Source organism: Gordionus sp. m RMFG-2023, chromosome 5, assembly GCF_954871325.1.
Source record: "Gordionus sp. m RMFG-2023 chromosome 5, tfGorSpeb1-WG-v2, whole genome shotgun sequence".
NCBI classification, from domain to species: domain Eukaryota; kingdom Metazoa; phylum Nematomorpha; class Gordioida; order Chordodea; family Parachordodidae; genus Gordionus; species Gordionus sp. m RMFG-2023.
This window is the reverse complement of record NC_088779.1, coordinates 30237309-30263451: the sequence shown is the minus strand read 5'-3', so window position 1 is coordinate 30263451 and position 26143 is coordinate 30237309. Positions and strand designations below refer to the sequence as shown.

The window sequence follows — 26143 nt, the reverse complement described above, 5'->3', positions numbered from 1 at the left end:
AAATACTTTGAACTGCATATATGTTGAATGATTGATTTTTTTATTTAACTTAAATTGTTATTATAGCCTTAAAATATATATTTCGTTTAAATTGTTTTTTTATAATACATATATATATATATACCTTATTTTATATTTATTTGGAGTATCATCTTTTAGTTTTAGAATAAAATAATTATAACTTAAAACCGTTTTTCTTACCATCGTTATTTATAACATGGTACCCCGGAATACTCACAATGATATATAAAAAAATCTCATATATATTGTGCATATACCGATAACTGACACACACACAAAATTATGACATGGATGATTCAACTGGGAAGGAGAATTACTAAACTTAATATCAAACTAGACGAATCTATTATGGATATGAGTTGTTATAAATGGAAATGATTACTAAAATTGGGTATATGAACTTACAAGAACCAAAATGATAGTTAGACAATAGGTTATGAATTCTATAGAGTAAAACCAATGACGATTTATAAAATATTCTAAATCCAAGTTTAAAAAAAAGAGGAAAGCTATTATAAAATTCCAATATAACTTAATAAAATAATTTAATAAAAAATTTAAATATAAATCAGTCATATTGGACATATATGAATACTTAGATAACCTTAGAAAATATTTACTCAATAATGAATCAACAGTTAAATTTCTTGATTACCTACCCATTGATATTTTTCGTATTATTGATTTCTGGGATAATGACCAAAAGTGGGAATTAACTAAATTGCCTAAAGATAAATTCTTAGCTACAATTAAAAAATATTACGTAAATAGGCCGTATTTAATTCAATTCCCAGATCATTATAGATTTCATATTGACAAAATTTAGTCTAAAAAAATATTATAATACAAGTGACATAGGTTATTATAATAATAATAGGAATATTAATTATAACAAAAGAAATTATATTGATTATAAATCTAATGTGCATAAAAACAACTTTGAACGAAACTTTGTTAAAAGATATGATATTAATTATAATAAAAATTGCAACATTAATAATTTTAGATATTATGAAAATTGTAATTGTAGAGACTACAGAAATTTTAACTTTAGATGTCATAACTGTGAATCCTATGATGAGAAAAATAAATTAGACAATAAATATGATAAAGAAACTCATTATAATAAAAGAAATTATAAATCTCTTAGTAAGGAAAAATTGAAAAATATAAAACCAAATATTCCAAATGAAAGAGATTCTTATAAACTAAAAGAGATAAATTATATAATAAAATTTGAAATATTCTTGATTATAAAAAAAAAGGAAATAAATATTAAAGAAAACAATGAAACAAAGATTTAAAGAAAATAATAAAATTAAAAAAACTCTTACTAAATGCGATAAAAAAATATTGAGACTTATAAAATTGAAGACAATTAAAAGTATTACTAAGAGAAGTCATATAAAAACTAAACGTCTTCATCCTAGAATAATACGCAAGGATGTGATGAATAGATCTTTTTCTAAAAATTGAAGGCTCAAAAAATTATTTTTTTACTAAAAACAATCTTATGAATAATTATTATTTCACAATACTTTTTAAAATTAAAAAATAAGGGCATAAAGTTTAAATTTCTGAAGAGAGAGATGGATGTACAGACGTACATATCAATCTTATCCATATTTTATTAAAAAAATATATATAGAAAATAAAAAAAAACTCTAAATATATTATCTAACAATCTTGTTGATTTATCATCCTTTTATTATTCTAACATCCAAATTTGATCGATTCTCTAATAATTCATATATTCCGAAATCCTATTTAATAAAGATAATTATACAATTGGTGATGATAACAATTTTGTTAATCGACAATGATAATGACGCAGCTTGACGACGAGCCAGCCTACTCAAAACGATATTAACAAACCAAGGTGATAGAATCAAGCCAACGACTACAATGACTTATGAACGACTTGAACAATCAGAATGAACAACCATTTGAACGAAATATTTTCTGATAGCTCAGATGGATTATGGGAAGGCTTTTCAGAAGAAGGGGAATATTGATTGATTTTTATTTTACTTAAATTGTTATTATAGCCTTAAAATATATATTTCGTTTATATTGTTTTTATATATATATACCTTATTTTATATTTATTTGGAGTATCATTTTTTTAGTTTTAGAATAAAATAATTATAACTTAAAACCGTTTTTCTTACCATCGTTATTGTTATACAACAATATAAAAATATGGTAGAGTTTTTTTTTTAATATGAACTGCTTAAATATAAAAGTGTAAGTAAATTTGATTATTTGGCAAAGTTTGCATATTATAAAATTCTGTATATAAATTTAAATCAAAATCTTACATAACGATTAATCTAAAGATCAAGATAATATGCATGAATCAATAATATTATTTTAAAGATCTTAGTTATACTGGATAAAAAGGATAGCCATTTATATAAAAATAGATATGGATAAGAGTTAATTTGGTTTTATAAATAAAATTTTTCAACATTCATTTTCCAATTTTATAATTTAACTTTAAGAGAGACTTTTATTACAAAGAAGTAGTTGAATCTTCACTACAGAGAGATGACAATTATATTAAAACAATAATTTATAATTTGTATAATGATTTTATAATGCATATTTTTAATGAAATCCCTAAGATATTTATTACTCTTGTCAGATTTTTCTCACTTATTCCGAATCAAATTACAAATTTAAAAAAATATACATATAACGTATTAGTTTCATTAATATAAATGTTAAATATATAGTAATATATAAAAATCTATGTTATCCGCCTCATTTCAAAACCAGTAAATCACTTTTGATACTTTGCATGTTATATATATATATATACACTATAGTTTGTAGTGGAGACCCGTACTAGTCGGCAAAAGTGGCTTGTCGGTTAACGGTTTTATTTTTAAAAGCAGTAGCGGTTAGAAATTAAAATTTTATTCTAAAATAGGGTTCAGATAATGATAAAATACTTTAATCTCTTCATCCACATTGTATACTCATAAGTTACAAGATTTAAACATAACTTTATATGATTATTTAAATAGCTTTTAGATTCGCGCCAATCACCGTGGAATCTCCTTTTCCCTTAATGATTTCCAATTCAAAAGGATATCTTATCCTTGGCAGCGTTCTGTAAATATTCATAAAGGATTTGAATCATGCCGATTATACTCTTATAATGAAAATAAATATATCGGGAGAAAGATATAACTTCGTCCATTCCTGATATATCGTGTATATTACGAGAAAACCCTGAACATTCTTTTGGCAATTGTGTCTATTCTTAGTTTGTCGATTAATTTTCCTCCCAGCATTTACCTTTCTGTCGCTAGCCCCTCATTTAATACTTTTACTAACACCTAACTTAATGATGTTCTTATCCCTTTAAACATTAATCTTCGAGGTCCATCATTTATCCAGGTCCTAACTCACCTAATAATTCTCAAAGTAAAAGAACAAAGAAAAAAAAGGCTGATATTTTTACCTCATCCCCATTGCAAAAGCAGCTTCTATTAGAACAACAAGAATGAAAAATTGAAAAATAAAACATTGTTAGAAAAATTGTTAAAAATATGTTGTGTATTATACATAAACGGTATTAAAATTAACCTAATTTTGAAGATTGGTTTTCAATGCTGAGTAAGTAAAGATTGGGCCCCATAGATTCTGTACCGAAAATCTATTTCTATTTTGTTTGCTATTAATTTGTAAATAAAATATTATAGAATAGAGAGCATTAAAGTTGAAAAGTGCAAATCTGAAGAAAATATTTTTTGCGTCTTACAGGAACCCTAATAAAATATTTGATTTGAATAGCTCTATCGAGGATCCGGCTAACCATGGGGTCCGTGCTACAAGGTTCAAAAAACACTTTAAAACTTTTTTGGAGAATTTCATTTTGAATAATTATCTGCTAACAATTTAGGATTATTTTACATATAAAAATTCGTGGTTTCCATACAAACACAACCGTTAACCAAAATAAATTAGCAAAATTTGTTATTTCTTATATATATATTTTTTATATTTAATTTAAATTAATTTACATATTATTCTTGCTTTATAAATGCAAGATATGTTTAATCATACTTTAATTTATTGCATTATTTTTGAAAGATTATTATTAATTATTTTTTTAAAAAAAAAAATTTCAATGATATTCTTTGAATGGATTGTATTTGAAAAATATAACGGTAATTTTTCCCCAAGAACAAGATAAAAGACACATCTGATAAGCGATAGAAATCTGCATGAGCTCTGAAAAAATTTATATATGGGGTGGTTAGCGTAACAAATTCAGAGAGGCGGAATGGGGAATCGTGCCAAAAAAAGGATCTTTAAGCTAGACCAGATGGACAATTTATTCATCATTTTTCCGGCAGGGCATCGCCAACTGGAATGTAAGATTTATGTAAAATTTTAATAAAACCCAACCCTGGAATCAAAATCTTGATAAATTTTTTTATGAATTTTAAGCCACTTTCTTTCTTTCTTTCTTTCTTTCTTTCTTTCTTTCTTTCTTTCTTTCTTTCTTTCTTTCTTTCTTTCTTTCTTTCTTTCTTTCTTTCTTTCTTTCTTTCTTTCTTTCTTTCTTTCTTTCTTTCTTTCTTTCTTAAAACTTTAAAGGGCCCAAGCCGCGCAAATTTTTTTTAAAAAAATTATAACGGGCGGTCCTGTCAGATATTTTAACGGGTGGCGGAATGCTTGTGCAAAAATTCTTAACGGGCCAAAACGGCACGGCCGGGCTTTGTAAACCTCTAATAAATAGGGTTTTTAAAAAGTTCGATTTTGGGTCGATTCTTAGTAAAGAAACCGATTAAGATTTTAACCAAAATAATATCATGTATACGCCTCGAGATCTAATAAATTTTGGTAATTTTAAAGACCCGTTAATTAAAAATAATATATTTCCACTACTCTTAACCTATTATAAGTGCGATCTCCTCATCCTTTCTTCAGAGAGTGCCTTACGGTAGAAACAACTTGAAAGTCCTAACATGTATTAAAGGAGGGTACATCCACGCATCATCTAACGGATATCAATATTTTCAAGATATATATATGATATTCTAAATTTTTAGCATTTTCGTTTATAAGCAAGCATTTAGAACATAAACTTTGTTCAAAGGATATTTAACTTACTCTTAGTATGAGCTTTCAGGTTTCAAAAGTAAAATTTTATTAAAATAAAAAAAAAAAAACATTTGACATTTTTTCGGAAACCGGCTGAAGATCGGAGGAAAGAGAGTATAGGGGTGAAGCTCCCAAAATTTTTTAAACCCCCCCCCCCCCCTATAAATAAATCCTGGCTATGCCACTGGTATTCACTCAAAGATCATGATCCAAAAAAACGCCACTCTGTTATTTATTGGAAGTTAATATTCTACTTATTCCTACCTAATTTTCACAATCTACGAATATTATATAATATAGAATTTTTATAAATAAGAATTAATACGACTATTTAAAAAAAAAAAAATTAAACCATATTCAACATAGAAAAGCTCTCAATAAAGGACTGAATATTAACTCCAGGGTTATATTGGAAAAGAAGGAGATAATAAGATCAGAACACTGATTAAAATTTCCGTACCCCTACAACCATCTTCCCCATGTTAACAACACAAATTAAGAAAAGTACTTTTAAAAAAATTTATTTGTACTTTGGAAATTAGATAAATTATAAGTCATTTGCCTAAGGCTATGAATCGTAAAATCATTTGATCGTAAATTTCGGCTAATTTTCTGATTGGCTTGTTTAATAGCTCTGTTCCATATTTGACATAAATATGGACACCAAAATATTATCCAAATCATACGATCAAGGGAAGTCTCATTCCTAATAAACATATATCAATATCCTATGTTAACATTTAAATTTTTTTCGCAAAATGCTTGTAATTATAATAATTTTTTTTCTTCCCGGTCATAGGTTACTTCATTTGAATAGTAACTGATGTAATATGTAATCAAACTGTAATCGTATATAATGAAAAATATATAAAATAGAGTTTATAAGGATAAGAATAAGGGATTAAAAAAAGAGGAAGCTAGGAATGGGAAGGGAATGGAGAAGACATAGACATGGAAGAATATTCGATGGAAGAGATGGAACTTAGATAGTTAGAGCAAATAATGGCGGTAGCAAGTCTCTGTCGCAAGAAAAGGAATTCCTTAGGCTGATCCGTTTTTTTAACTAATCCTTTTGCCTAATTCTTTAAAAAAATCTTTAAACTTTGCTACCGAAGGTGGTGAGAATGGAGCAGGCGATGGGTATGAATATAAGAAAATTCTATATTTTACGTATCTGACACGAGTAGAACTAGAACAACTTGAACTTACATCTTTTAAAAGGGTTAAAATAAAAATTTATTCAGGCATAAACAAATTTAAATTTCGTAAATTATAAGATAATTACAAAAAAAAAACGCCTCCTTATAGTTAGTAATAACTAATTAAAAAAGTTTAAAAAGCATGGTAGATATAATGTATACTGATTTTAAGAAAAATATTTTCTGAAATTTATACTAATTTTTTATAATTATTATTATTAAAATAGCCTAATGATAAAATGAAGCTTACAAAAGAAATAAAGTATATATAAACAGGTTAACAAATATAAGTTGAAAGGTCAATTTTCAAAAAAAAAACACATACTAAACCCATCTTGTTTTATATACTACGTAAAACTTATATAATAGACGATATATAGTTTAGAATAATATAAATATTAAAGCAAATGTTATTTTTTTAAACATCAAATTTAACAACGATAAAATTTTAAATATTAAAAAGTTTATTTTATATAATTTACTAATCATTTATTCCCTATTTTAACAAAATTATTCCTGGATTTTTCGAGTGGTATTTATTTCACTTACTTATTTTGTTATTATAAACGCATTTTATTTTGCCTTTGCCATATTGATGTTGTCTTTCAATAGTTGAGCATAAAAATACAAAATAGAATTTTCCGATCCCTTTCCTAAGAGATTTTTGCAAAAATATCCATAAAAAATGAGGAATACATTATAATTTAAATGCACATTTTTTTAAATATATGTTTATTTCTTATGATAAGTAGATGGAAAAAAATGGTAATAAACTAAACTATTTATACTGATATCCTTGGAAAACATTTTCTGATAAAATAAGACTTTTTTTAACATTCAAAAATTTTTCTATAGATGTGATAATTACTATATATTATATTAGGTACAAAAGTATATATACTTTAAAACAAATATAAATAATTCTTATCTTAATTTACCAATTAAAAATGATATTAAAAAAAATTCTAAATATTTTAAATATTATATTAAACAAAACGTTTAAAAAAATATATATTATATTTCGTAATTCTTAATTACTATTTCCCGAACTATATTCAAAGGTATCCAAAAGGACATAATTTGATTTTGAACAAAGTTTTGAGGGCCCTTATCATTAGGTATCTCAAAGATGAGCCATACTTACTCAGATCTTTCTTAGAAAACATTTTTTGATAAATTCAGATTTTTTTACACCCTAAATCTTTCTAGAAATATGATTTAAAATCTAGAAATTCCTGATAAATATAGCATTTATTTTAGAAAGACTTACACAAATTATTTCTAAAAACAAATTATAAATCAAGTGTTTAAGCGTTGTCAAAAACCACAATTTAGGAGCTTTTTTAAAAAAGTTTAAATTTGGATTTTAGCCAAATAAATGTTATTTAGGTCTCAAGATATGTTTATTAGAGGTTCAAACATTTTGTTCATCTATATGTAGAATCTAGAGTTTTGGGTAACATCTTTTTGGCTAAAATATTAATTATAGCTTATACTTTAAGAAAGCGCTTAAAATCCAGGTTATTGACATTTGTTCATTTATTTCTAGATTTTTATAGAGGGGGAAGTGGGATAAAAATTGATTTATAAAAATATTTATTGATAATCAATATATAATTTAATTTATTAGTATATTATATTTTGTTATTATCCAGTGATTTAGCTTTCTATCATTATTTTTAATTTTTTTTTACAAAATAAATAGAATAGATAATTTTATCCGATGCAAAATTTGTTGTTGATAATTGCTTCATTTCTGTTATGTAGTATTTCTAAGGTGCAGAATGACTCTGGCATAGAGGATAAAGAAATTTCCGAGAAACAATCAGGTTTTCAATTTAAACGAAATATATAATATAAAATATTTTATTATTTAATTTGAATCCACTCATTTTAAAGATATCGATTTGGATGCAGCTATAAAGAGGTTTTCCAAAGCCATCACTTTCGAAACGGTGTCGATAAAACCGGGAGAAGCGAATGTGCCTGAATTGCTCAAATTTAGAAAATATTTGGAATCAGGTAGCAGAAATCAAAATTCTTAAATATATCTAGTAAACTTTAAATATGTTTATTAAAAACCTTTGTCCTGGATAATGTTGTTAAGGCCGCATTCATAGCGGACCCGATCCGACACGATTTAACAGCTGATCGGTTTTTAAAATCTGTCTATGAGATCAATTTTTTTGTAATAATATTAATTTTGTCTTTAATTCTGTACACGATAACAACCTAAGAAATATTGGTTTTTAGTAAAGAAAAATTGATTCTCATAAACCGATTTTTAAAAATCGATCAGCTGTTAAATCGTGTTAAGGATCGAATCCACTACGAATGCGGCCTAGAAGGCTCCTTTAGAGCCAATTTTTATAAACGGCTAACTCAATATTTTAGCCAAGGAAATATTGCCTAAATTTCCAGATTTGGCTAATAGATGTCTAGACCTTCGTGCCATCCATGAGTGAAATCTTCAGGCTTGAGTAATAATTTTCTAGATAAAATATTGAGTTGGTCGTTTTTAAAAGTTCGGCTCAAATTGCGCCGTTTAACACCACTAGTCATGGAGATCGTTTAAAATTTTGTAATATGCGAAATCTTTGTGTTTTTCCAATATAGCGTATCCATTGATGCACTCGACACCTTGGATAGAGAGACAGATAGTGGGTAACCTGAGCTTAGTATACACCATAATGCCATTAATAGAGGATGATGATAAATTTACCAACAAACCATGGATATTACAAGCCCACCTGGATGTCGTTCTTCCCACTGACCCTCATAAATGGGATGCCAATCCGTTTGGTGGACAAATTATATACAAGCCCAAAAATCTTCACAAGGTATTTAAAAAAATAAATAATATCCTTTTATTATAATGACATAATGTCTCTTTTCAAAACACTTGAGAACTTGAAACTAAATTTTATAATTTGTATTATAAATGGACCTATATGTGAGATACGACTATAAATAAAACATAGTAGATAGAAATATAAATATGGAATAAGTTTGATTTTTTAAATACAGATACTTTATGACCCTAAGACTAACAAGAGTTCCAAGAAATTTTCGGTAGATGATATAGATAATAAGGATTATTATTTATACGGGAGGGGAACCATTGATTCGAAACACATCATAATGTCAATTATGGAGGCTATCGAACATATGATACGCCAAGGGCTGAGACCTAACACCAAAAAGCTAATCTTGAGCTTTGGACATGACGAGGAAGTTGGAGGAATGAATGGAGCTAGAAAAATAGTCTCACTACTAGGGAACACATATTCATTCCCACCAAAAGGAGGAAAACCTATAGGTAAGATATTATGTGTTGCTTAATTGATAGAAACAGACGGCATAGTATACGTTAAAAACAGTTAGTTATTTTAAAATAAATATTAGATAAATTGCGATAAATATCAGTTAAATCCTTAATTACAAATAATTTATATTTTATTCTTGTCTTGTCTTATCCTTCACTGAAGGAACACGAGGGTTAAGTGGCATCCACCACCTAATAGAGGGCATATCCAGTAAACTAAATTTGCATCCATTGTTTGTCTGTCAGTAAATACTCTACTATCTGGGCCTATTTAATTAAAGAGGGATGATGGTACCTTTTGTGGATAAGCCAGGATCCACTGATTGACAGTAATTTACCCTACTGTCAGGGCCTGTTTAATTTAAGAGGACTGACGGTACTTCTTTTAGAGAGTGAGGGTGTATTATTATATAATATATATTAATTTTTTATATTATAAAAATTATGTATTTATTAAATCTATATGTTTTTAAAAGATATTTAAGTTAAAAGGGCTTGGTTTAGCCCAATGACATATATAATACCTAGACTGACGATTCATTCATTAAAAGTGCACATCAATTCAAATCAGCTGGAGACAGCCATCTTGGTTACACTAATCATTATTTAAATTTTAAACGAGAGCCTAATTTATTCCTATACCTGACGCAAATTTTATTAAAAGAATCACCTGGTATAAGGAATACAAGTTATCAATATAGATAGTAGTTATTAATAACCACGAGAATAATTACTATATGTGTTTACCAAAATGGTGGGTCCAGCTAATTTGCTTTTAGCGACGCTTAAAAATGCAATTTTGAATGAATGAATCGTCAGTCTGGGTAGTCATTGGTTTAGCCATTCTTTTAATTGTAGTTTGTCTAGAGAAATATTAATGAGGAAGTGACTATTTACATTATTTTTAATTAAGATTTTTGAGGCTTGAACCATACCAGGATTTGGTATTGGTAGAGTATTCTTTTTTTTATTATCTCTGGTTTTGTATTTTAAAGCTTTTGTAAAGGGGGCTTACATGGTAGTTAGGTCTTAAAATATGAGAGTAATAATTCTATTATTCTAAAAATTACGGCAGAATTTCCCAGAGGTTTATGTTAGAGATTATGATAGGATATTTAATGTTTAGAAATATTTTTAAGACATTTTCCCTCAAAAATAAGTTACTCCTAAATATAACTCCACAATCCCATACTCGACTCTTATCAAATTCCGTTTTAACATTGAACTCACTTCCTAAATAAGACGAAGATAAATGATCTTAATCATTCGAACCTAAATCAATCAAAAGCATTTATATGCTTAGTTAATAAAATAATATTTTTATTTTTCAATATACCTATTTTGTTTAATGAATTTAAGACTTTTTACTTGACGAAGGACTTACCGTTGTAAAAGATGTACTTCCTCGGAATACAAAATTAGCTCCGTGAGTACAACTTATTTGTTAAAAGACGATTTCAAAATTTTAATCTTAACATATATATATATATATGTATTTTCCGTAATTGTCATATTAGCGTGTGCGTGTCAGAAAAGTATGTAATGAATGTCAATATAAGCGTGGAATCAATAGGAGGCCACTCCAGCCTTTCCGGGAAAGAAAACGCCATATCGATATTATCGGGTGCTGTGACTAAAATTCAAACGAAAGAATTCCCGTCTTTTCTTGGTCAACTTGGAACACCAGACTTTGAAATTTTGAGACGCATAGCTCATTTATACCCTCAACCCTATAGAATATACATGGAAAATATGGCTTTATTTAGGAATGTATTATCAAAGTTGGTTATTTTCTTTTTACAATTAAAGTTTAAAAAAATTATTAAAATTAGACAGTATGCTCATCTTAGACATGTGTCTGACATGAAATATAATTTTAGGGATATATAAATAATAATGGTTGTTAAAATATTATATAAAGATCTAAAATTACTAAAATTATTTTATTTGTATAAAAGAAAAGTAAAATCATTAAAAATATTTTTTGTAAACATGTTAAATTAATATTTCAGTGAAAATGGTAAAAAAAAAAGGCACTTTTTTATCTTTCTAACTATAAAATGAAGTATAACATTGGACAATGACTTAGTAAATGCAATTACTAGGACTTCCGCTGCTGTCATGAGTTTCAATGGCGGAATAAAAAGTAACGTGATACCCATTTACGCAGAAGCCAATATTAATCACAGAATTCACCCTCTGCAAGATCCAAAAGAGGTAATTAATCCCTAATTTATATGATATTATCCTTAAACTAAGGGAATAATGAAATTCAACGTCTTAATTCTCGATGTTATTCGAAACGAAATTTATTTGAATTTATAAGCTAGTGCGAGTCTAAAATTAATTATTTATGATATAAAATTATGATTTCTAAATTTGGTTTTAAATTGAAGATTTTAGAATTTGATGATCAAACCATAGGAGATTCAAGGGTTAAAATAGTTTCAGATGAAATTCCTATACGTAGTCCTATTTCCGATTACGACACCAAAGCTTTCAAAATAATCGAAGCGACTATCTTGGGAATATTCAATGAAACTATAGTTGTACCAGGTTATCATGATAATATTATTTTTGTAAAATTCAACTCAATATGCTACTGATCCAATAACTTTAATACTAACGTAGACGCAATCTGATAAATTAATATTTAATATATATTATTCTTCTTCTTATTATTATTTTATAATTAGCCATTTTAATGGCCAGCACAGACTCCAAACATTTTTCCGGAATCGTAGATAACATATACAGATTCTCTCCTCTAACAATGACTGTAGATGATTTGCCGAGAGTACACGGTGTCAACGAGAGAATTTCCGTGGCCGATTTTCATAACTGCATAAAATTTTATTATGACTTGATCGAACAGGTATCGGGATTCGTAAAAGTTCCAAAAGATTCAAAAAGAAGAGAGAAAATAAAATAAATGAAAGAAAGAAAGAATTAACAAAATAAACATAATTTTAATTTTATTTTAAAATAAAAGAAATTGAAGAATAAAAAAAAAATGAAAAATGGGGGATAATTTATATCTTTATGTGTGTGATTAATTTTTTTTTTATTTAAATATAAATATTTATTATTTATTTTATTGGTCTAATTTGTAAAAATATAAGAAATAAAATGAGGATATATTTTAATAGAAGGAGTATCAACCAAATTCTCAAATATTATATGATAGCGAAAGGGTGAAAAGCCAAAATAATATATATACGTATTAGTACCTTTTTTTTTTCTTTCTGTTTCCAATAATCTTTGAAGATCAAATATTTTACTAATCACAAAATTTTTTAAGTTAAATCAGGAGGCTTCTCTTTGAGCATTCTGAGAAAAATATTTTTCTTAAAATAAAAATCTTTTTTTGAAAATGTTTCAATATCCGGAAAGAAGTATAATTAGTATGGTTAAATTATCTAACATTTGTAGGGATTTGTCTGGTAGGCGAGCTTACTAATTGAAAATATATGAGCTTGGTAAGCGGGGGTATTGATTGAGAATCTATATTTTATTATGTGGTAAACTATTCAGGCTGATGGGAGTCGATGCCATGAATAGCTATGAAGCGGATCCGCAAGCTCGATTGGGACCTTCCGCGTCAATTTTAAAGGTCCAACCCGCTTAGTCCCCATTCACTAAGAAAATCGCCCTCAGGGGATTTTGCCCAAAAATTTGATAACTAAGCCATTAATGACCATGGGGGGGGGGGGGGTTCTTCAGAAATCTTTTTATTCGACTTGCATCTTAAATTATACTCCCATCATTACTCAATTAGTCAAAGCGGTGAACAAAGAGACACGGCCTTTTGCTCTCCCCTATTTCTAATTCCTATACAAGATGGCTCACCCAGAGTCATATCTGACTTTTCTAACGTATCAAGGAACTTTATCAAATATCCTTTCCGTTTAAAGACCATACCTATGATTGCCCCGTTGCTAGCAGGAGCCAACAAGGCCACAAAGATCGACCTGAAGTCAGCGTTCTATTCTATACCTCTAGCACAAAACAGGAGGAGGTTTTCTATATGGCGGCCGCGAAATATTGTTATAAAATCCTCCCTATGGAGGCGGGGTTTTCGCGGTTCTCCCTGCAGAATATTGCTCTGGATCTATGTGCAGAGTCTATTAAAACTGCCAATTATTATACAGTATACCTTGACGACATCATTATATTCCATTCCAGTGATCACGTCGTTTTCCAAGACACGATATCTTTCCTGAATATGGAGTCCGCGGTTGACGGTCAACAAAACTAAGTCTGTCACAGTTCACACGGGAGGGATCACCTATTTAGGGACTGATACCTATTTTAAATCTAAGACCTAGACAAAGAAAACAAAGCAAGGTTACGATTCTGCCAACTAATACTATATAAACATACCTCGAAGTCAATGTCCACCTAAAGAAATAAATCCCTCGAGGTATTAGGAGTCCACTACATCTACTCGATTATCGGACTTTGGAGAATATTCTTATCATACTATGCAACGATGCCTAACGCGAACGAAGCTCCTCCCATCGATTACGTTAAGGCATATCCAAAGGCAGTGGTAGCGATAGTAGCCTTGATGAAACATTTTCCGTTCGTTTTCCAGGTTAACGCAGTTATCCACGTTGACGCTTCTTCAACCCATATAGGCATTGCAGAGGCCCTAGTTGGAAAATATTCTTTTACATTCGACGAGGCCTTGTCAATACCCCACATCAATCATCAGGAACTATTAGCCACCTGGGTGGGGTGTAAATACAGTATGATCAAATACAAAGCCATACCGTCCTTGGCAAAGGATAGTCAAGTCACTTACACTATCGTCAAGAAAAGTGATTTCAGGTCTCCGGCATGAGAACATCTTATCGCCAAGATAATGTTCTCCATCGGCTTTCAGGATTTTGCACACTTGGCCAGAAATCCTACCTGGATACCATCCAAGGAGGACAATTTGGCTGACTAACCTAGTAGACAATGGATTGCTGACGAGCAAGCCCAAAATACTCTATATGACCTCGACACCGAAGTATTACCACCAATAGAGGCTGCACTCCCTTGGATAAAAGCGTCGACGCTAGTCCAGGTAACCGACGAGGTAGATGCCCTATGCGAGGATGCGCTAGCAAACCTTGGAAGGGACTTCAACTTAGACATCTTCGATGAGATGCTCAACCTTTCGATAGATGATTCGATAGAAGACATCGACCGTGGAAGGTCTATCGATGAACAAAGAACGGGCCCCGAAGAGCGCTCTCCCACCCCCACAATAATACATTAACCTTTGTCATTCTAGAAATAAATATTTGTTCAAATATTATCATTGTACACGTATATACAATATTAATGAATTTAATATGTAGAATCAGTAATTATAAATATAGAGCTCAGAAATTGCATATGGTGGACGGGTGATCAGAAATAAAGTCATTAGCTTATAAATAGGCATACGCAATGTTAATTATTTATTTTTCAAATTAATTTTCTTAAAATGAGCATGTTTTCACCCTATCTTACCCCAAAATTTCCGAGGCTAATAAATATCTTTTTATTTACCAAAAATTATAACATAGTTTATAAGATATTTTATCACCTCTGCAAAAGTCTGTATATACCCCATCAGCTGCTATTATACATAATCGGTTTTAGTTATTGTAACATTTGTAGATACATAAATTAACAATAAAGATTAAAAGATAGGCCCTTAATCACGGGGCCCTCCAGTGCCTTTTGGCGCTGGGAACAGGGGTAGTAAACTTCTAGATCTAATAATTTTTGGTAATTTTATAGACCCGTTAACTAAAAAAAATATAATTCCACTACTCTTGTCCTATTATAAGTGCGATCTCCTCACCCTTGCTTCGGAGATCCTAGAGAGCCCTACGGTAGAAATTATCAACTTGAAAGTCCTAACAAGTAATACAGTGAAGATGCATCCACACATCACCTTACGTATCAATAATGATCGAAAGATTTTTAGAAAATATATATTAAATCTTCCCAATTTTTAGCCATTTTTGTTTATAACCGTTTAGAACACGAACTTCACATTGATATCCAACTTGCTCTTAATATGAGCTTTTCAAGTTACAAAATTAAAACTTTATTAAAATAAATTTTTAAAAATAAAGACATTTAACAACGTTATATTGTAATTAATTATATATAGGGTATAAAGGCTGGGTATCCATTGAAATATTTTTTAAAATATTAATACTATCATATTCTAAGATTATGATTTTAACCAGCTTAGCTCCGTTCTCCCCTAATTCCTAACTGCTTTGCCCTCTAATTTACATCGGTCCTATTTATTTTTTTTTTGAAAAGATTCCGCTTAGGATTGAAGAATGCGAAAAGTCTGTGTACCTTATTTATCCCCGAGCGATTGCGTAGCAAAGATCGAATCATCTGATTTTGGAAATCTAAAAGATGATATTTTCTGCGCCAGTTCTGTCTCCAGCAAATAACCGATCTAAGATGATAAGATTAATACGTTTTAAAGCTATTTCATTCTTCCATTTCTTTTTTTTTCGATGCATTTGTTTTTACTGTTGATTTACGGCCTCGCCGAAACTCGTACAATCAACCTTTTACCTCTTCAAAATCAAATTGGTTTATTTTAACCAAATTTTCTAACCTGTCATGAAATCTCAGTGTTCATTTAAAGGAATTGTTGTCTTAAATCGGTCCCAATTAACTAGATACTCCAAATGAGTCGGGGCCATTTGGACTTCCCAGAAGAAAAAAGAAGATATAACTAATTTCAATAAAAGCTTCTTTTTTTTAAAAAAAAATTAGTGATTTTCACCCAAGTATATTTATATAATATACTTGCATCGATATGATTTTTCCGGCAACGTATTCCATCATGTTTGGAATTGGACAATTTCGCCATGAAATTTTGAAACTTAAATATAATTTAAATTAGTTTTTTTTTCATAGATTATTTTCTACGGCAAAATTATCTAAAATTTATAAAAATAGGAATTCTAAACATGCTGGATAAACATTTCCTGCAAAATCTGAATCTTATGTATATATATAAAAAAATGGAACCTCAAAAAATAATTTATAGTATAAAAATTCAACACGTTGACGCTAACCGGGACTAACAAAAAAAAATACCATATATTAAAAAAAATAAATTATATAGGCACAACATTTCGAAAATGTTGCTTAAACCTCTATAGGCTATAATTTAAAAGGAGTGGGACAAAGAAAAAGCCTATACCCGAGAACTACAGTATAATTTAATTACTTTAAAGGTGGGTGATGGCTGATTTTACGCTTAATTTCTTTAGTGTAAGTTATAATTACTTCAATATTGAGATATAATGTTCATAGAATCTGTAAATAAATATGATTAAAATAAAATAATAAAAAAATGATTATTATTAATTAAAAAATAATAATAAAACCAATTTAAAATAATATTACTCACAAATATTTAACATCCCCCTTTTTCCCTTTCAACCTCCTTTTTGCCACAAAAAAAAAAGGAATGATATAATATGTTCATTACGAACGATTATACCTCTTCTTATAATTCTAAGAACCAGGGACCTGAAATTCCCGGAAAAATCCTTAAACAAATTTAAGAATGTACCCGAAATCATTAACCCACTTTTTTTTTTAAATGTTAGGAAACGGAAACTAGAACTGGAACTAAAAATATTCAGAACTTTTAGGTTTTACAAAAATCTTATTTTGAGTCAAATTCACTCCGTTAATACCAATGACATATAATAATACCTAGACTGACGATTCATTCATTAAAATGCATTTTTAAGCGTCGTTAAAAGCAAATCAGCCGGACCCGCCATTTTGGTAACCTTTATAATAATTATTTTCATGTTAAAAACTAATATTAAATTGATAACTTACTTTCTTATTATCTCGATGATCGGGCAATTCTTTAATAAAGTTTGCATCAGATATAATATAAAATTAGGCTCTCGTTTAAAATTTTAATATTTATTACAGTAACCAAGATGGCGTCTCTAGCTGATTTGTATTGATGTACACTTTTAATGAATGAATCGTCAGTCTAGGTATTATTATATGTCATTGGTTAATACAACCCCCCTCCCTCTTTCTTCTAATCTACCTCTTTTGGCCGAAAATTTTGATAAACTTTTCAAAAAAAAGATTTTATTTTGACGAAAGAGTTTTTCTTAGAATCCTCAAAAGTTTTTTTTTTTTTATTTCGATCAAATTTTACCTAATTTCGAAATTTATATATTTTTTTCTAGATCAAAATCTTTTATAAATAAATTATTTGTGATTTTTATTCAATAAAAATCATAATTTATATTCAATAAATATCATGATTTATATATATAAAGCATAATATTTGATCTTCAAAGATTTTGGGCAACAGAAAAGAAAACTAATACATAAATTAATATTTTTGGCTTTCACCCTTTCAGGTTCGGAACATGCACCGAGCTCAAAAAATGTAGAATTCTCGCTATCATATTAATTTCAAGAAATTGGTTGATACTAACTTTTCTATTAAATATAACCCTTTTATTTCTTATATTTTTTTACAAATTAGAACAATAAAATAAATTGTAAATAATTTTATTTAAATTAAATAATTAATCATTTATAACGATATAAAATTAAATTTTTCCCAATTTTTTTTTAAAAATAAATTAAAATTATGTTTATTTTGTTTAATTCTTTCTTTCTTTTATTTTTTTTCATTCTCTCATCTTTTTTTTAAAGCTTTGGAAACCTTGTACCACACATCGCCCATCACTGTCAATTCCTTACCGACATTTTTTATTCTCCATCACCTTCTTTCTACTGTTTGCAACCCATTACACATTTCTATACTCGGCTCAACTCCTTATATCTCTAATTCTCTCCGAATTTCCTCTCATGTGACCGGACCTCCTTTTAACATCCTTGATATAGCCATGATTCTTGATCATCCCCCCACTCAAATCTTACCCCCGTTTTCAACAACTTGTACAACGGTGCTGCCACTTCAGCAAAATTCTCAACAAACCCATGGTAAAAATTTACCATCCCTACAAAAGACTGTACCGACTCATCGCGACTTCAGCATATTTTCAATTGCAACCATATTCTTATCTAGTGACCGCACTTCCTCTCCGTTAGTCCCATGTCCTAAATACACAACCTCCATTACTCCCAGTTTCTCGCGCCAATCCTTTTTCCCAGATTCTCTGAAATACCACATCCAATCTTCTATTATGCTGTTCCGGCATGACTCCCGTTACCAACACATCATCCATATAGTAAAATACTTTTTCTAATACCTGAAACACATCCGCCATCGTCCCCTGAAATATAGGTGCAGAAACTTTTAACCCAAATGGCAACCTCATAAAAGAGAACCACCCCTTTGGTATAGTTATGGTGGACAACCTCTGCATCTCCTTTCTTACCCGCAATTGTAAATATGCATTAGAAAAATCCACTTTCGAAAAATATATGCCCCTCGAAATATTGTGCTGTGTGTCAAGTGCCTTTTGATTGGAGGCAGGAGTTAGATCGCTGGGTGAAGGAGGGCGACTGGGCGACGCCTTTGGTAATAGTGAAAAAACCAATGAGAGGCTGCGTTTGTGTGAGGATTTCCGGTAACGTTGAATCCATAGGTGGTTGAAATGCGTTACATAGGATTAAGAAAATATTGGCTAATTTGAAGGGAGGCAGATATTTTTCGAAAGTGGATTTTTCGAATGCATATTTGCAATTGCGGATAAGAGAAATTGTTGACGATAACCCCTCCAAAAGGATTTTTTGCCTTTAGGAGGTTGCCGTTTGGGTTGAGCGTTTCTGCGCCAATATTACGATGGCTGTAGTTTTTCAGGGTTTGGAAGGAGTATTTTATTATGCGGATGATGTGTTGATAACGGGGCCCGCCGGAGCAGCACAATCGAAGGCTGGAAGAGGTATTTCAGAGAATCCGAGAGAAGGGATTGCGAGCGAGTAGAGAGAAAAGTATACTGGGAGTAATGGAAGTTGTGTATTTAGGGGCATCGAATAAATGGAGTGGGGGTGTGGCCGTTGGACAAAAATATGGTGAAGCCGCGATGTAAGGCGGAGGTACCGTCCTTTGTAGGGATGGTAAGTTATTATCATCGGTTTGTTGAGAATTTTGCCTAGTGGCAGCGCCATTGTACAAGTTATTAAAAACGGCGGTAAGCTTTGAGTGAAGGGGGGGGGGGGTAATTAAGATGCTGCATTTGAGTGTCTAAAGAGGAAAGAACCAATTCTGGTATGTCTAAACAATGAGTTGGAAGTGATCTTGGCGGTAGACGCATCGTATAAAGGAGTAGGAGGGGCATTGTTGCATAAGATGGATGAAATAGAGATACCGGTGTTGTTCCCCGGGAGTATTCCGGGATTCTGAAACGAGGTATTCGGTGATCGAACAGGAGACTTTGGCGGTTATTTTTGGATTGACTAAATGTCGGGAGTATTTAATTGAACGCCTTTTCGTAGTGTATACAAACCACAAACCATTGATACATTTATTCAAGGACAATAGAGCTAATGATGTCCCCGAGATTGCAGAGATGGTTGTTGTTGATCGTCATAAATATTTATTTATTCCAATACTTTCTTACATTTTACATGGCATCTGTCTTAGATCCTTAACCATTATCTGATGATACCTCGCTAATTGCTAGAGAGACACGTCTGATGTTGGCTCCTCTGGAGGTTCAGTACATTTATATTTTAAAATTTTTTATTTTAGATACCAGGTCCTTGTTTTCTCCTCTAATTAATTGTACAAATTATTGAAACAAAGAAATAGGTGGCGAATAAATCAACATAATAAGCGTTTCATAGATCCTGAAACAGAGCAAAACCTATACCAATCATACAAAATAATGTTACTCATCTATATATTATTCTAAAAAAATATGTTTATTTATCTTTACGCGTTCAATAATTTTTTAAATATGTATTATTTATACTTTTATTACATTTAAGATAACATATATTATAGCTATGACAATATTCTGATGATAAATAATAAACAACAAAAAAAAGGATGAAATCCTACAATTTAAGCTTAACAAATTGGTTTCCCCAACAACATTTATCTTTATTAACAATTTATATATATTATTTTGAAATCAGGAAAAATAAGAACTAAACATAAAAATTAGCTAACGAAAATACGCAATTATAATATTGGCGGTACATATATTAATAATATATATTTTTAAAATTTACTCAGCCGCATACCTATATTAAATTTTTTTTAAACTCTTATATCTCATGATTTGTGATCAATCGCTATTGGTTGTTCACCAACATTTGTGTTTCCGCGCCATTAGTGATTCCCAAGTTACACTCCCCCTCCCAGTGATAGGGCGATTGATAAAGACCAATAGGTGTATTAATCATGGCTAATTTATTTTTGACTCGTAATCTAATTTGAGTTGTAAATACGCATCCTTCGTTTCCTTTAGAGAAAAATATCATATTACGTGTCCAATCTGACTAAAAATGTTTTGGATTGTAAAGTAATGGGTACTTATCCGTCATAAAATATTCATGCATCTGAAATCTCCACAAATTATTGATTGGTTCCAGCGTCGTTCTCGTTGCATTAGTATTGCGTTTTTATATTTGTCTTTTATAAGCATATGGAATTTGTCAGGACCAGGGAAAATTATTCTTAGGTACGTTATTTCTCGATTGTAGAAAATCTTTGAAATTCTTTAGGGTATCAAACTTATCTTCAAATAATTTTTGGAAACTCTTTGAACCAATTGCACTCACGTATTTCATCGTTCTCGCCAATGTATTGTCTCAGTAATTCTGGATTTCATATAATATCTAGTCCCAAAATATTCTTGCCGGCTCGTGATATACGAAAAACTTGAGGTTGGATATAAATTAAAAATTCGAAAGATTGTGATTGAATTATCATATTATTTTTTTATAAAATCTTTGGATGAATTTGAACCTTATATTGTATCTATCCATTGTTAATTGCAATTGAATTGCTGAAATACACGAGGAACGGCCTTACTTGTCTTAATAATCTTCGAACTATTATGAATTGAAGATATTAATAAAATTTTATTTCTACATATTTTAGAGCAAGTGTTCCACTTTACTGCAGCCGTAACATATAGCTGATTTAGAATGGCAGCGATTACAAAAATGAGACCCTAAAATGGTACGTGTGTAAGGTCTTTTGAATATGGGCTTATTATTATTGTCATTTTTATCATAACTCCCACTAATTGGACATATTTCCTTTATTCTTCAATCTCGAATGCAGTTTAGCTAATTCTTATTCTCGATATTTTTCCATATCCGTAACCATTTCTAAAGCTTTACCAAGGGTGATATCGACAGTGGCTAATAAACGTATGACGGTATTATCGATGTTTGTCAGATCTGTGCTGAACCGATCCCAAAGAGAGTGATCTAATGTATCCCTTCCAAACGATAATCGGAAGAATCTAGAAGTTCCTTTGATTTGTAGATAAATGATTAAAATATTAAGGCGCGTTATTATTTTATCCCTGCGATTAAAAATTATAGCAAAAATGTAAAAAATCATAATCATATGACCCCTCACCCTTCCTTTTTAGAGCCCACATGTCAGCATGAGAGGCCTAAAAATTTTTTTAAAATATTTGGACCAGGCTAAAGAAAAAAAATACTAAAAGAAATTTTATAAATATAATGATAATCATAATTCATCCGTTATAGGACAAAACTATTAGCGATTTTTTTACTTTAATTATCATAATAAAATTTGAATTATAATTTTTTTAAATAAAGATTTAGGCCATGCCTTTAAAAAAAAAATAATTAAAAAATGCCTTAAAAAATTGAACAATCCATAACACTTTTAACTTGTAGCCACATATTGGACCTCATTTTTTGCTGTCCAAATAAAAGATGCACAATTAAAAATATAAGGGTTAAATTCTTGACCTTACAACTTTTGTAATTTTATCCTATATTAGATTATATATATAAATTTATTTACGATAGACTTTTAATTTTTTTTTTTTAAAAAAAACAAACTTAAGCTTTTTTTTAAAAAATTAGATTTTATTAAAAAATTGGATATCAATATTGTCAAAGAAAAGTGGCGTAATTGTAAATCGTTGGATATAACAGATGATAATTTTGTTAAGCAAAAATATTTTACCCCACTTTGGCTATAAAATGTACGGTTACATTTTAATTTAATAGCAAATAAATGTATAATGATCAAAATTTTCTTATTTAAAGATTGTTTATATTTGGTATCACTTGACATATTATTTAGAAAATTTCACCCTCGATAACCATATAATCTTGTCACGATATGAATGTTTAATACATTTGATATGATAAAAAATATTGAGCTTTTATTAGTTCACTTCAATATTTTACAGAAAACATACATTAATAATAGGTTTGATATTGTTATAATTAAGAATAAATAATGTTTACATACATGCAATACAAAATTGACAACTTTTTGATCCCGGCGAGATAAAGTCATCATATTATCTTGTAACCACGCTCTGAACACATTCGTATTTAATGATTTTGTGTTGATTGGCAGATCTTTTGTGCTGTTGATGTCGCCAACACTTGATTCGCTAATAAAAATGCCGATAAACCCAAACAAATCATCGCAAAAGGTGACAGTTTCATCCATTATCTGTACGTAAAATGTAAACTTTTGATTTATATGGCTAATATCAGTCCACCTCAAAATTGGAAACTGGACTAAATAACCATTCAAATTAGTTACAGTATAATTTGAATTCAAGTACAAAGGCTCATCTATGCTTCCCTGGGAATGACTATGTGAACAATGAATATAAGTATCCGTATCTTTTATTTCATCATAATTAAGCAAGTTTTTATACTCTATTTTCTTACAATTAATTGTTTTAGTGATACTTTCTTTATTGTAAATTATGTCACTTGCAAAGTTAGTCAGGTAATTTTCTTTTTGTACATCCAATGGAACAATAATATATTTAGCGTCGGAAACATTTTTAGGAGTTTGTTGTGGATACTGCAGAGGGGAATATATTGCCATAATTGGTGTAAAATTTTCAGCAAAAGCTACTGTAAAAGAATTTTCAGGATCTATTAATCTTTTAGAATTAAAATACATAGTGTCTTGGACATGTAAGATTTCAGTGGCATTAAAATTGAAGTGATTGCTTTCCAATACTATATTATCAAAAGATATTTTATAATCAGAATATATGAAAATTCTACTTAAAGGAGGGCAACCAACCCATATATTTAAAATCTTGTAAGTTCTGATGTTACAAGATTGGAGAGTTTGAGATAACGGATAAAACCTCATATTTACAGATATGGGCATTTCAGTATCTTTTTGATTTAGTAAAGATGTAAGATTAGATTTGGTATATAAACTGTGATAAATTTGAGGGTGTAAAAAGTAATCCTTTTTGCAAAACAATTTTATGACAAATGAATGTTTAATTAGTCCATTATTTGTTATGGTTTTAGTTTCCTCGTCAAAGTAATATTGAAACAATTCTACGTCAGAGGCATCAGCTATCATTGTCAAATCTTTTTCAATTGGTATAAAATCTAATGTTAAACTAAATTCTTCATTTCTGTCTAAAAACAATATTTTTGTAAGGCCATTATATGTTTCTAGAGAGTGGTTAAATTGAAATATTTGACACTGCCAATCCAAAAAAAATAATTTGTCAAATTCGACAAGTTCCTTTAAAACAAGACTATTATTATTTAATTGAAAAAGTGCCAATAATCGGCCTTCGATGAAAGAAAAAATGGTGATATTTTTAAAAAGTTCACTTTTATCCAATTTATACAATATCATAGTAGACATTTCTCTACTACAAAACAAATTTAAAAAATTAGTTAATAAACAAAATGCATTATAGTTTCCAGTTACAACATGTAGAATGAATTCATTTTGCAAAAATATGATTTTATTTAAATTTAAATCACTCAAATTAATTTTTTCTAATGTCATTCCTTGAGTAGATGAATAATATATATCCTTCTTATCAGTAATTAAAAATGTCCCATATGATAGTTTAAATGGAATTATTTCCAAGGTATAGTTAGATAAAATTTTAGTGCTAAAATCAAATGATAAATTTGTAGAAAGTGGATAATAAAATTTTAAAGAATTTGTAGAATTCAATTGAAGTATTAACAAAACTTTAATTCTAGAATTTAAAATAATGCCATCATGAATAAGTGCATTAAACTTTCTAAAAAATAATTTGATAAATGATTTTCCATAATTCATAGACATGTAAAAATGATCAACATATTTTAGTTTTGTATAAGCTATAATATAATAACTAGTTTCTTGAGCAATTAAAGGTGATAAATATTTTTCACATACCATTGAACTAATCAAGTTAGTTACAGAATTTATAGGCACACCCGATGAATAACTTAAATTCAATGTATCTACATTAAATTGAGCAATAGTTCCATCAATAACAAGCAATATATCTTTAATGTCATTAATTATAACTGCATCATAAACAATAGGATTTATTGAGTTCAAATTTTCAAGTTTGGTAAATAAAGGTTTAGATAATTTTTTAAAATTATTATCAGAAAAATAAAGATAATTATTAAATAGTAACATGTAATTTAAATTGCATTTAAATTGAATGACGAATAATTTTTCAAATTTAGATTTGAAGTAAGTGTTTGTAGTAAGATTCGATAAAGATATTGACAACAAAATCATTATAACAATAAAAAATTGTTGGCTTTTCATCAATAAAAAAAATGTTACTTCTAAAAATGTTCATGTTGCTTTTCGCAGTTTTTCGAATAAATGGATAAACATGGGAATGGGACTTTTTTTTCGGTTAGTGTGTAACATCTTTTTTTAGGCATAAGCAATTTGCCCTTTCCCAAATAGAGTTACATTTGAACTATTTCAATCCCATAATGGGTCTAAGTGAGAGGGGGTGAGGGATTAAGAGAGAAGCTCATCAACAATTCTTGGGTAGGCTGCAGTTACCTGATATCGCAAGAGGCAACACCCCTTATTTAAACTTCCATGGGAAATAAAAAAGCCCATGCCTGTTTAAATAGTTTTAATAATAGGGAGGGAGGATATTTGCCTGTCCACTTAATAAAACTAATATTTATAACAATGCGTGAGGGTTCAGAGATTGAGCCTTTGGGTTAAAACCATTCTAGGATTTTGTTACAAGGGAGAGGCGCTATTAGATGGGGCTTACAGCCCTATATTTTTATTGTTTTTTAGTCCCACCAATTGTAGACGTTTAGCTATATTAGATTTGCTTGGTAGATAGAGATATATAAATGAAAGTGTTAACGATTATGAACTTGACGCCTATAGGTGATTGAAGGGTTGGTTGTAAATGTTAGGATTTTAGTGTAAACAGTTATTTAATAAAGTTTTTATTATTTAACTTTATAAACTGTTTCATATTAAGAATAATGCTAAGATATTTTGTTTCATATTAAGCTTAAG

The 26143-nt window shown here is 29.3% G+C and overlaps 3 protein-coding genes across 5 annotated transcripts; 2 read left to right on the top strand and 1 right to left on the bottom strand.

The window, feature by feature from the left end:
• The first annotated feature begins 8064 nt into the window (after positions 1-8064).
• LOC135930340 (probable carboxypeptidase S-like 2) lies at positions 8065-11377 on the top strand. The gene is made up of 7 exons (XM_065467123.1): positions 8065-8170; positions 8241-8363; positions 8958-9181; positions 9369-9660; positions 11026-11092; positions 11184-11335; positions 11370-11377. Exons 1-7 carry the CDS (start codon positions 8065-8067, stop codon positions 11375-11377), a joined length of 972 nt encoding a protein of 323 aa, XP_065323195.1.
• LOC135929425 (uncharacterized) lies at positions 11331-24613 on the bottom strand. 3 transcript variants are annotated; one of them, XM_065465998.1, is made up of 2 exons: positions 23132-24613; positions 11331-11396 (listed from the first exon to the last, which is right to left on the bottom strand). In XM_065465998.1, the coding sequence occupies exons 1-2, from the start codon at positions 24497-24499 to the stop codon at positions 11391-11393; spliced, it is 1374 nt and encodes a 457-aa protein (XP_065322070.1). In that variant the 5' UTR covers positions 24500-24613; the 3' UTR covers positions 11331-11390. The 3 variants fall into 3 exon arrangements, with proteins under 3 accessions (XP_065322070.1, XP_065322068.1, XP_065322069.1); XM_065465996.1 differs by lacking the exon at positions 11331-11396 and adding an exon at positions 20732-22128 and having other exon boundaries at positions 23111-24613; XM_065465997.1 differs by lacking the exon at positions 11331-11396 and adding an exon at positions 20732-22128.
• On the top strand, positions 11788-12598 carry LOC135929713 (N-fatty-acyl-amino acid synthase/hydrolase PM20D1.2-like). The gene is made up of 3 exons (XM_065466416.1): positions 11788-11883; positions 12063-12222; positions 12363-12598. The coding sequence occupies exons 1-3, from the start codon at positions 11788-11790 to the stop codon at positions 12596-12598; spliced, it is 492 nt and encodes a 163-aa protein (XP_065322488.1).
• Positions 24614-26143: the final 1530 nt, after the last annotated feature.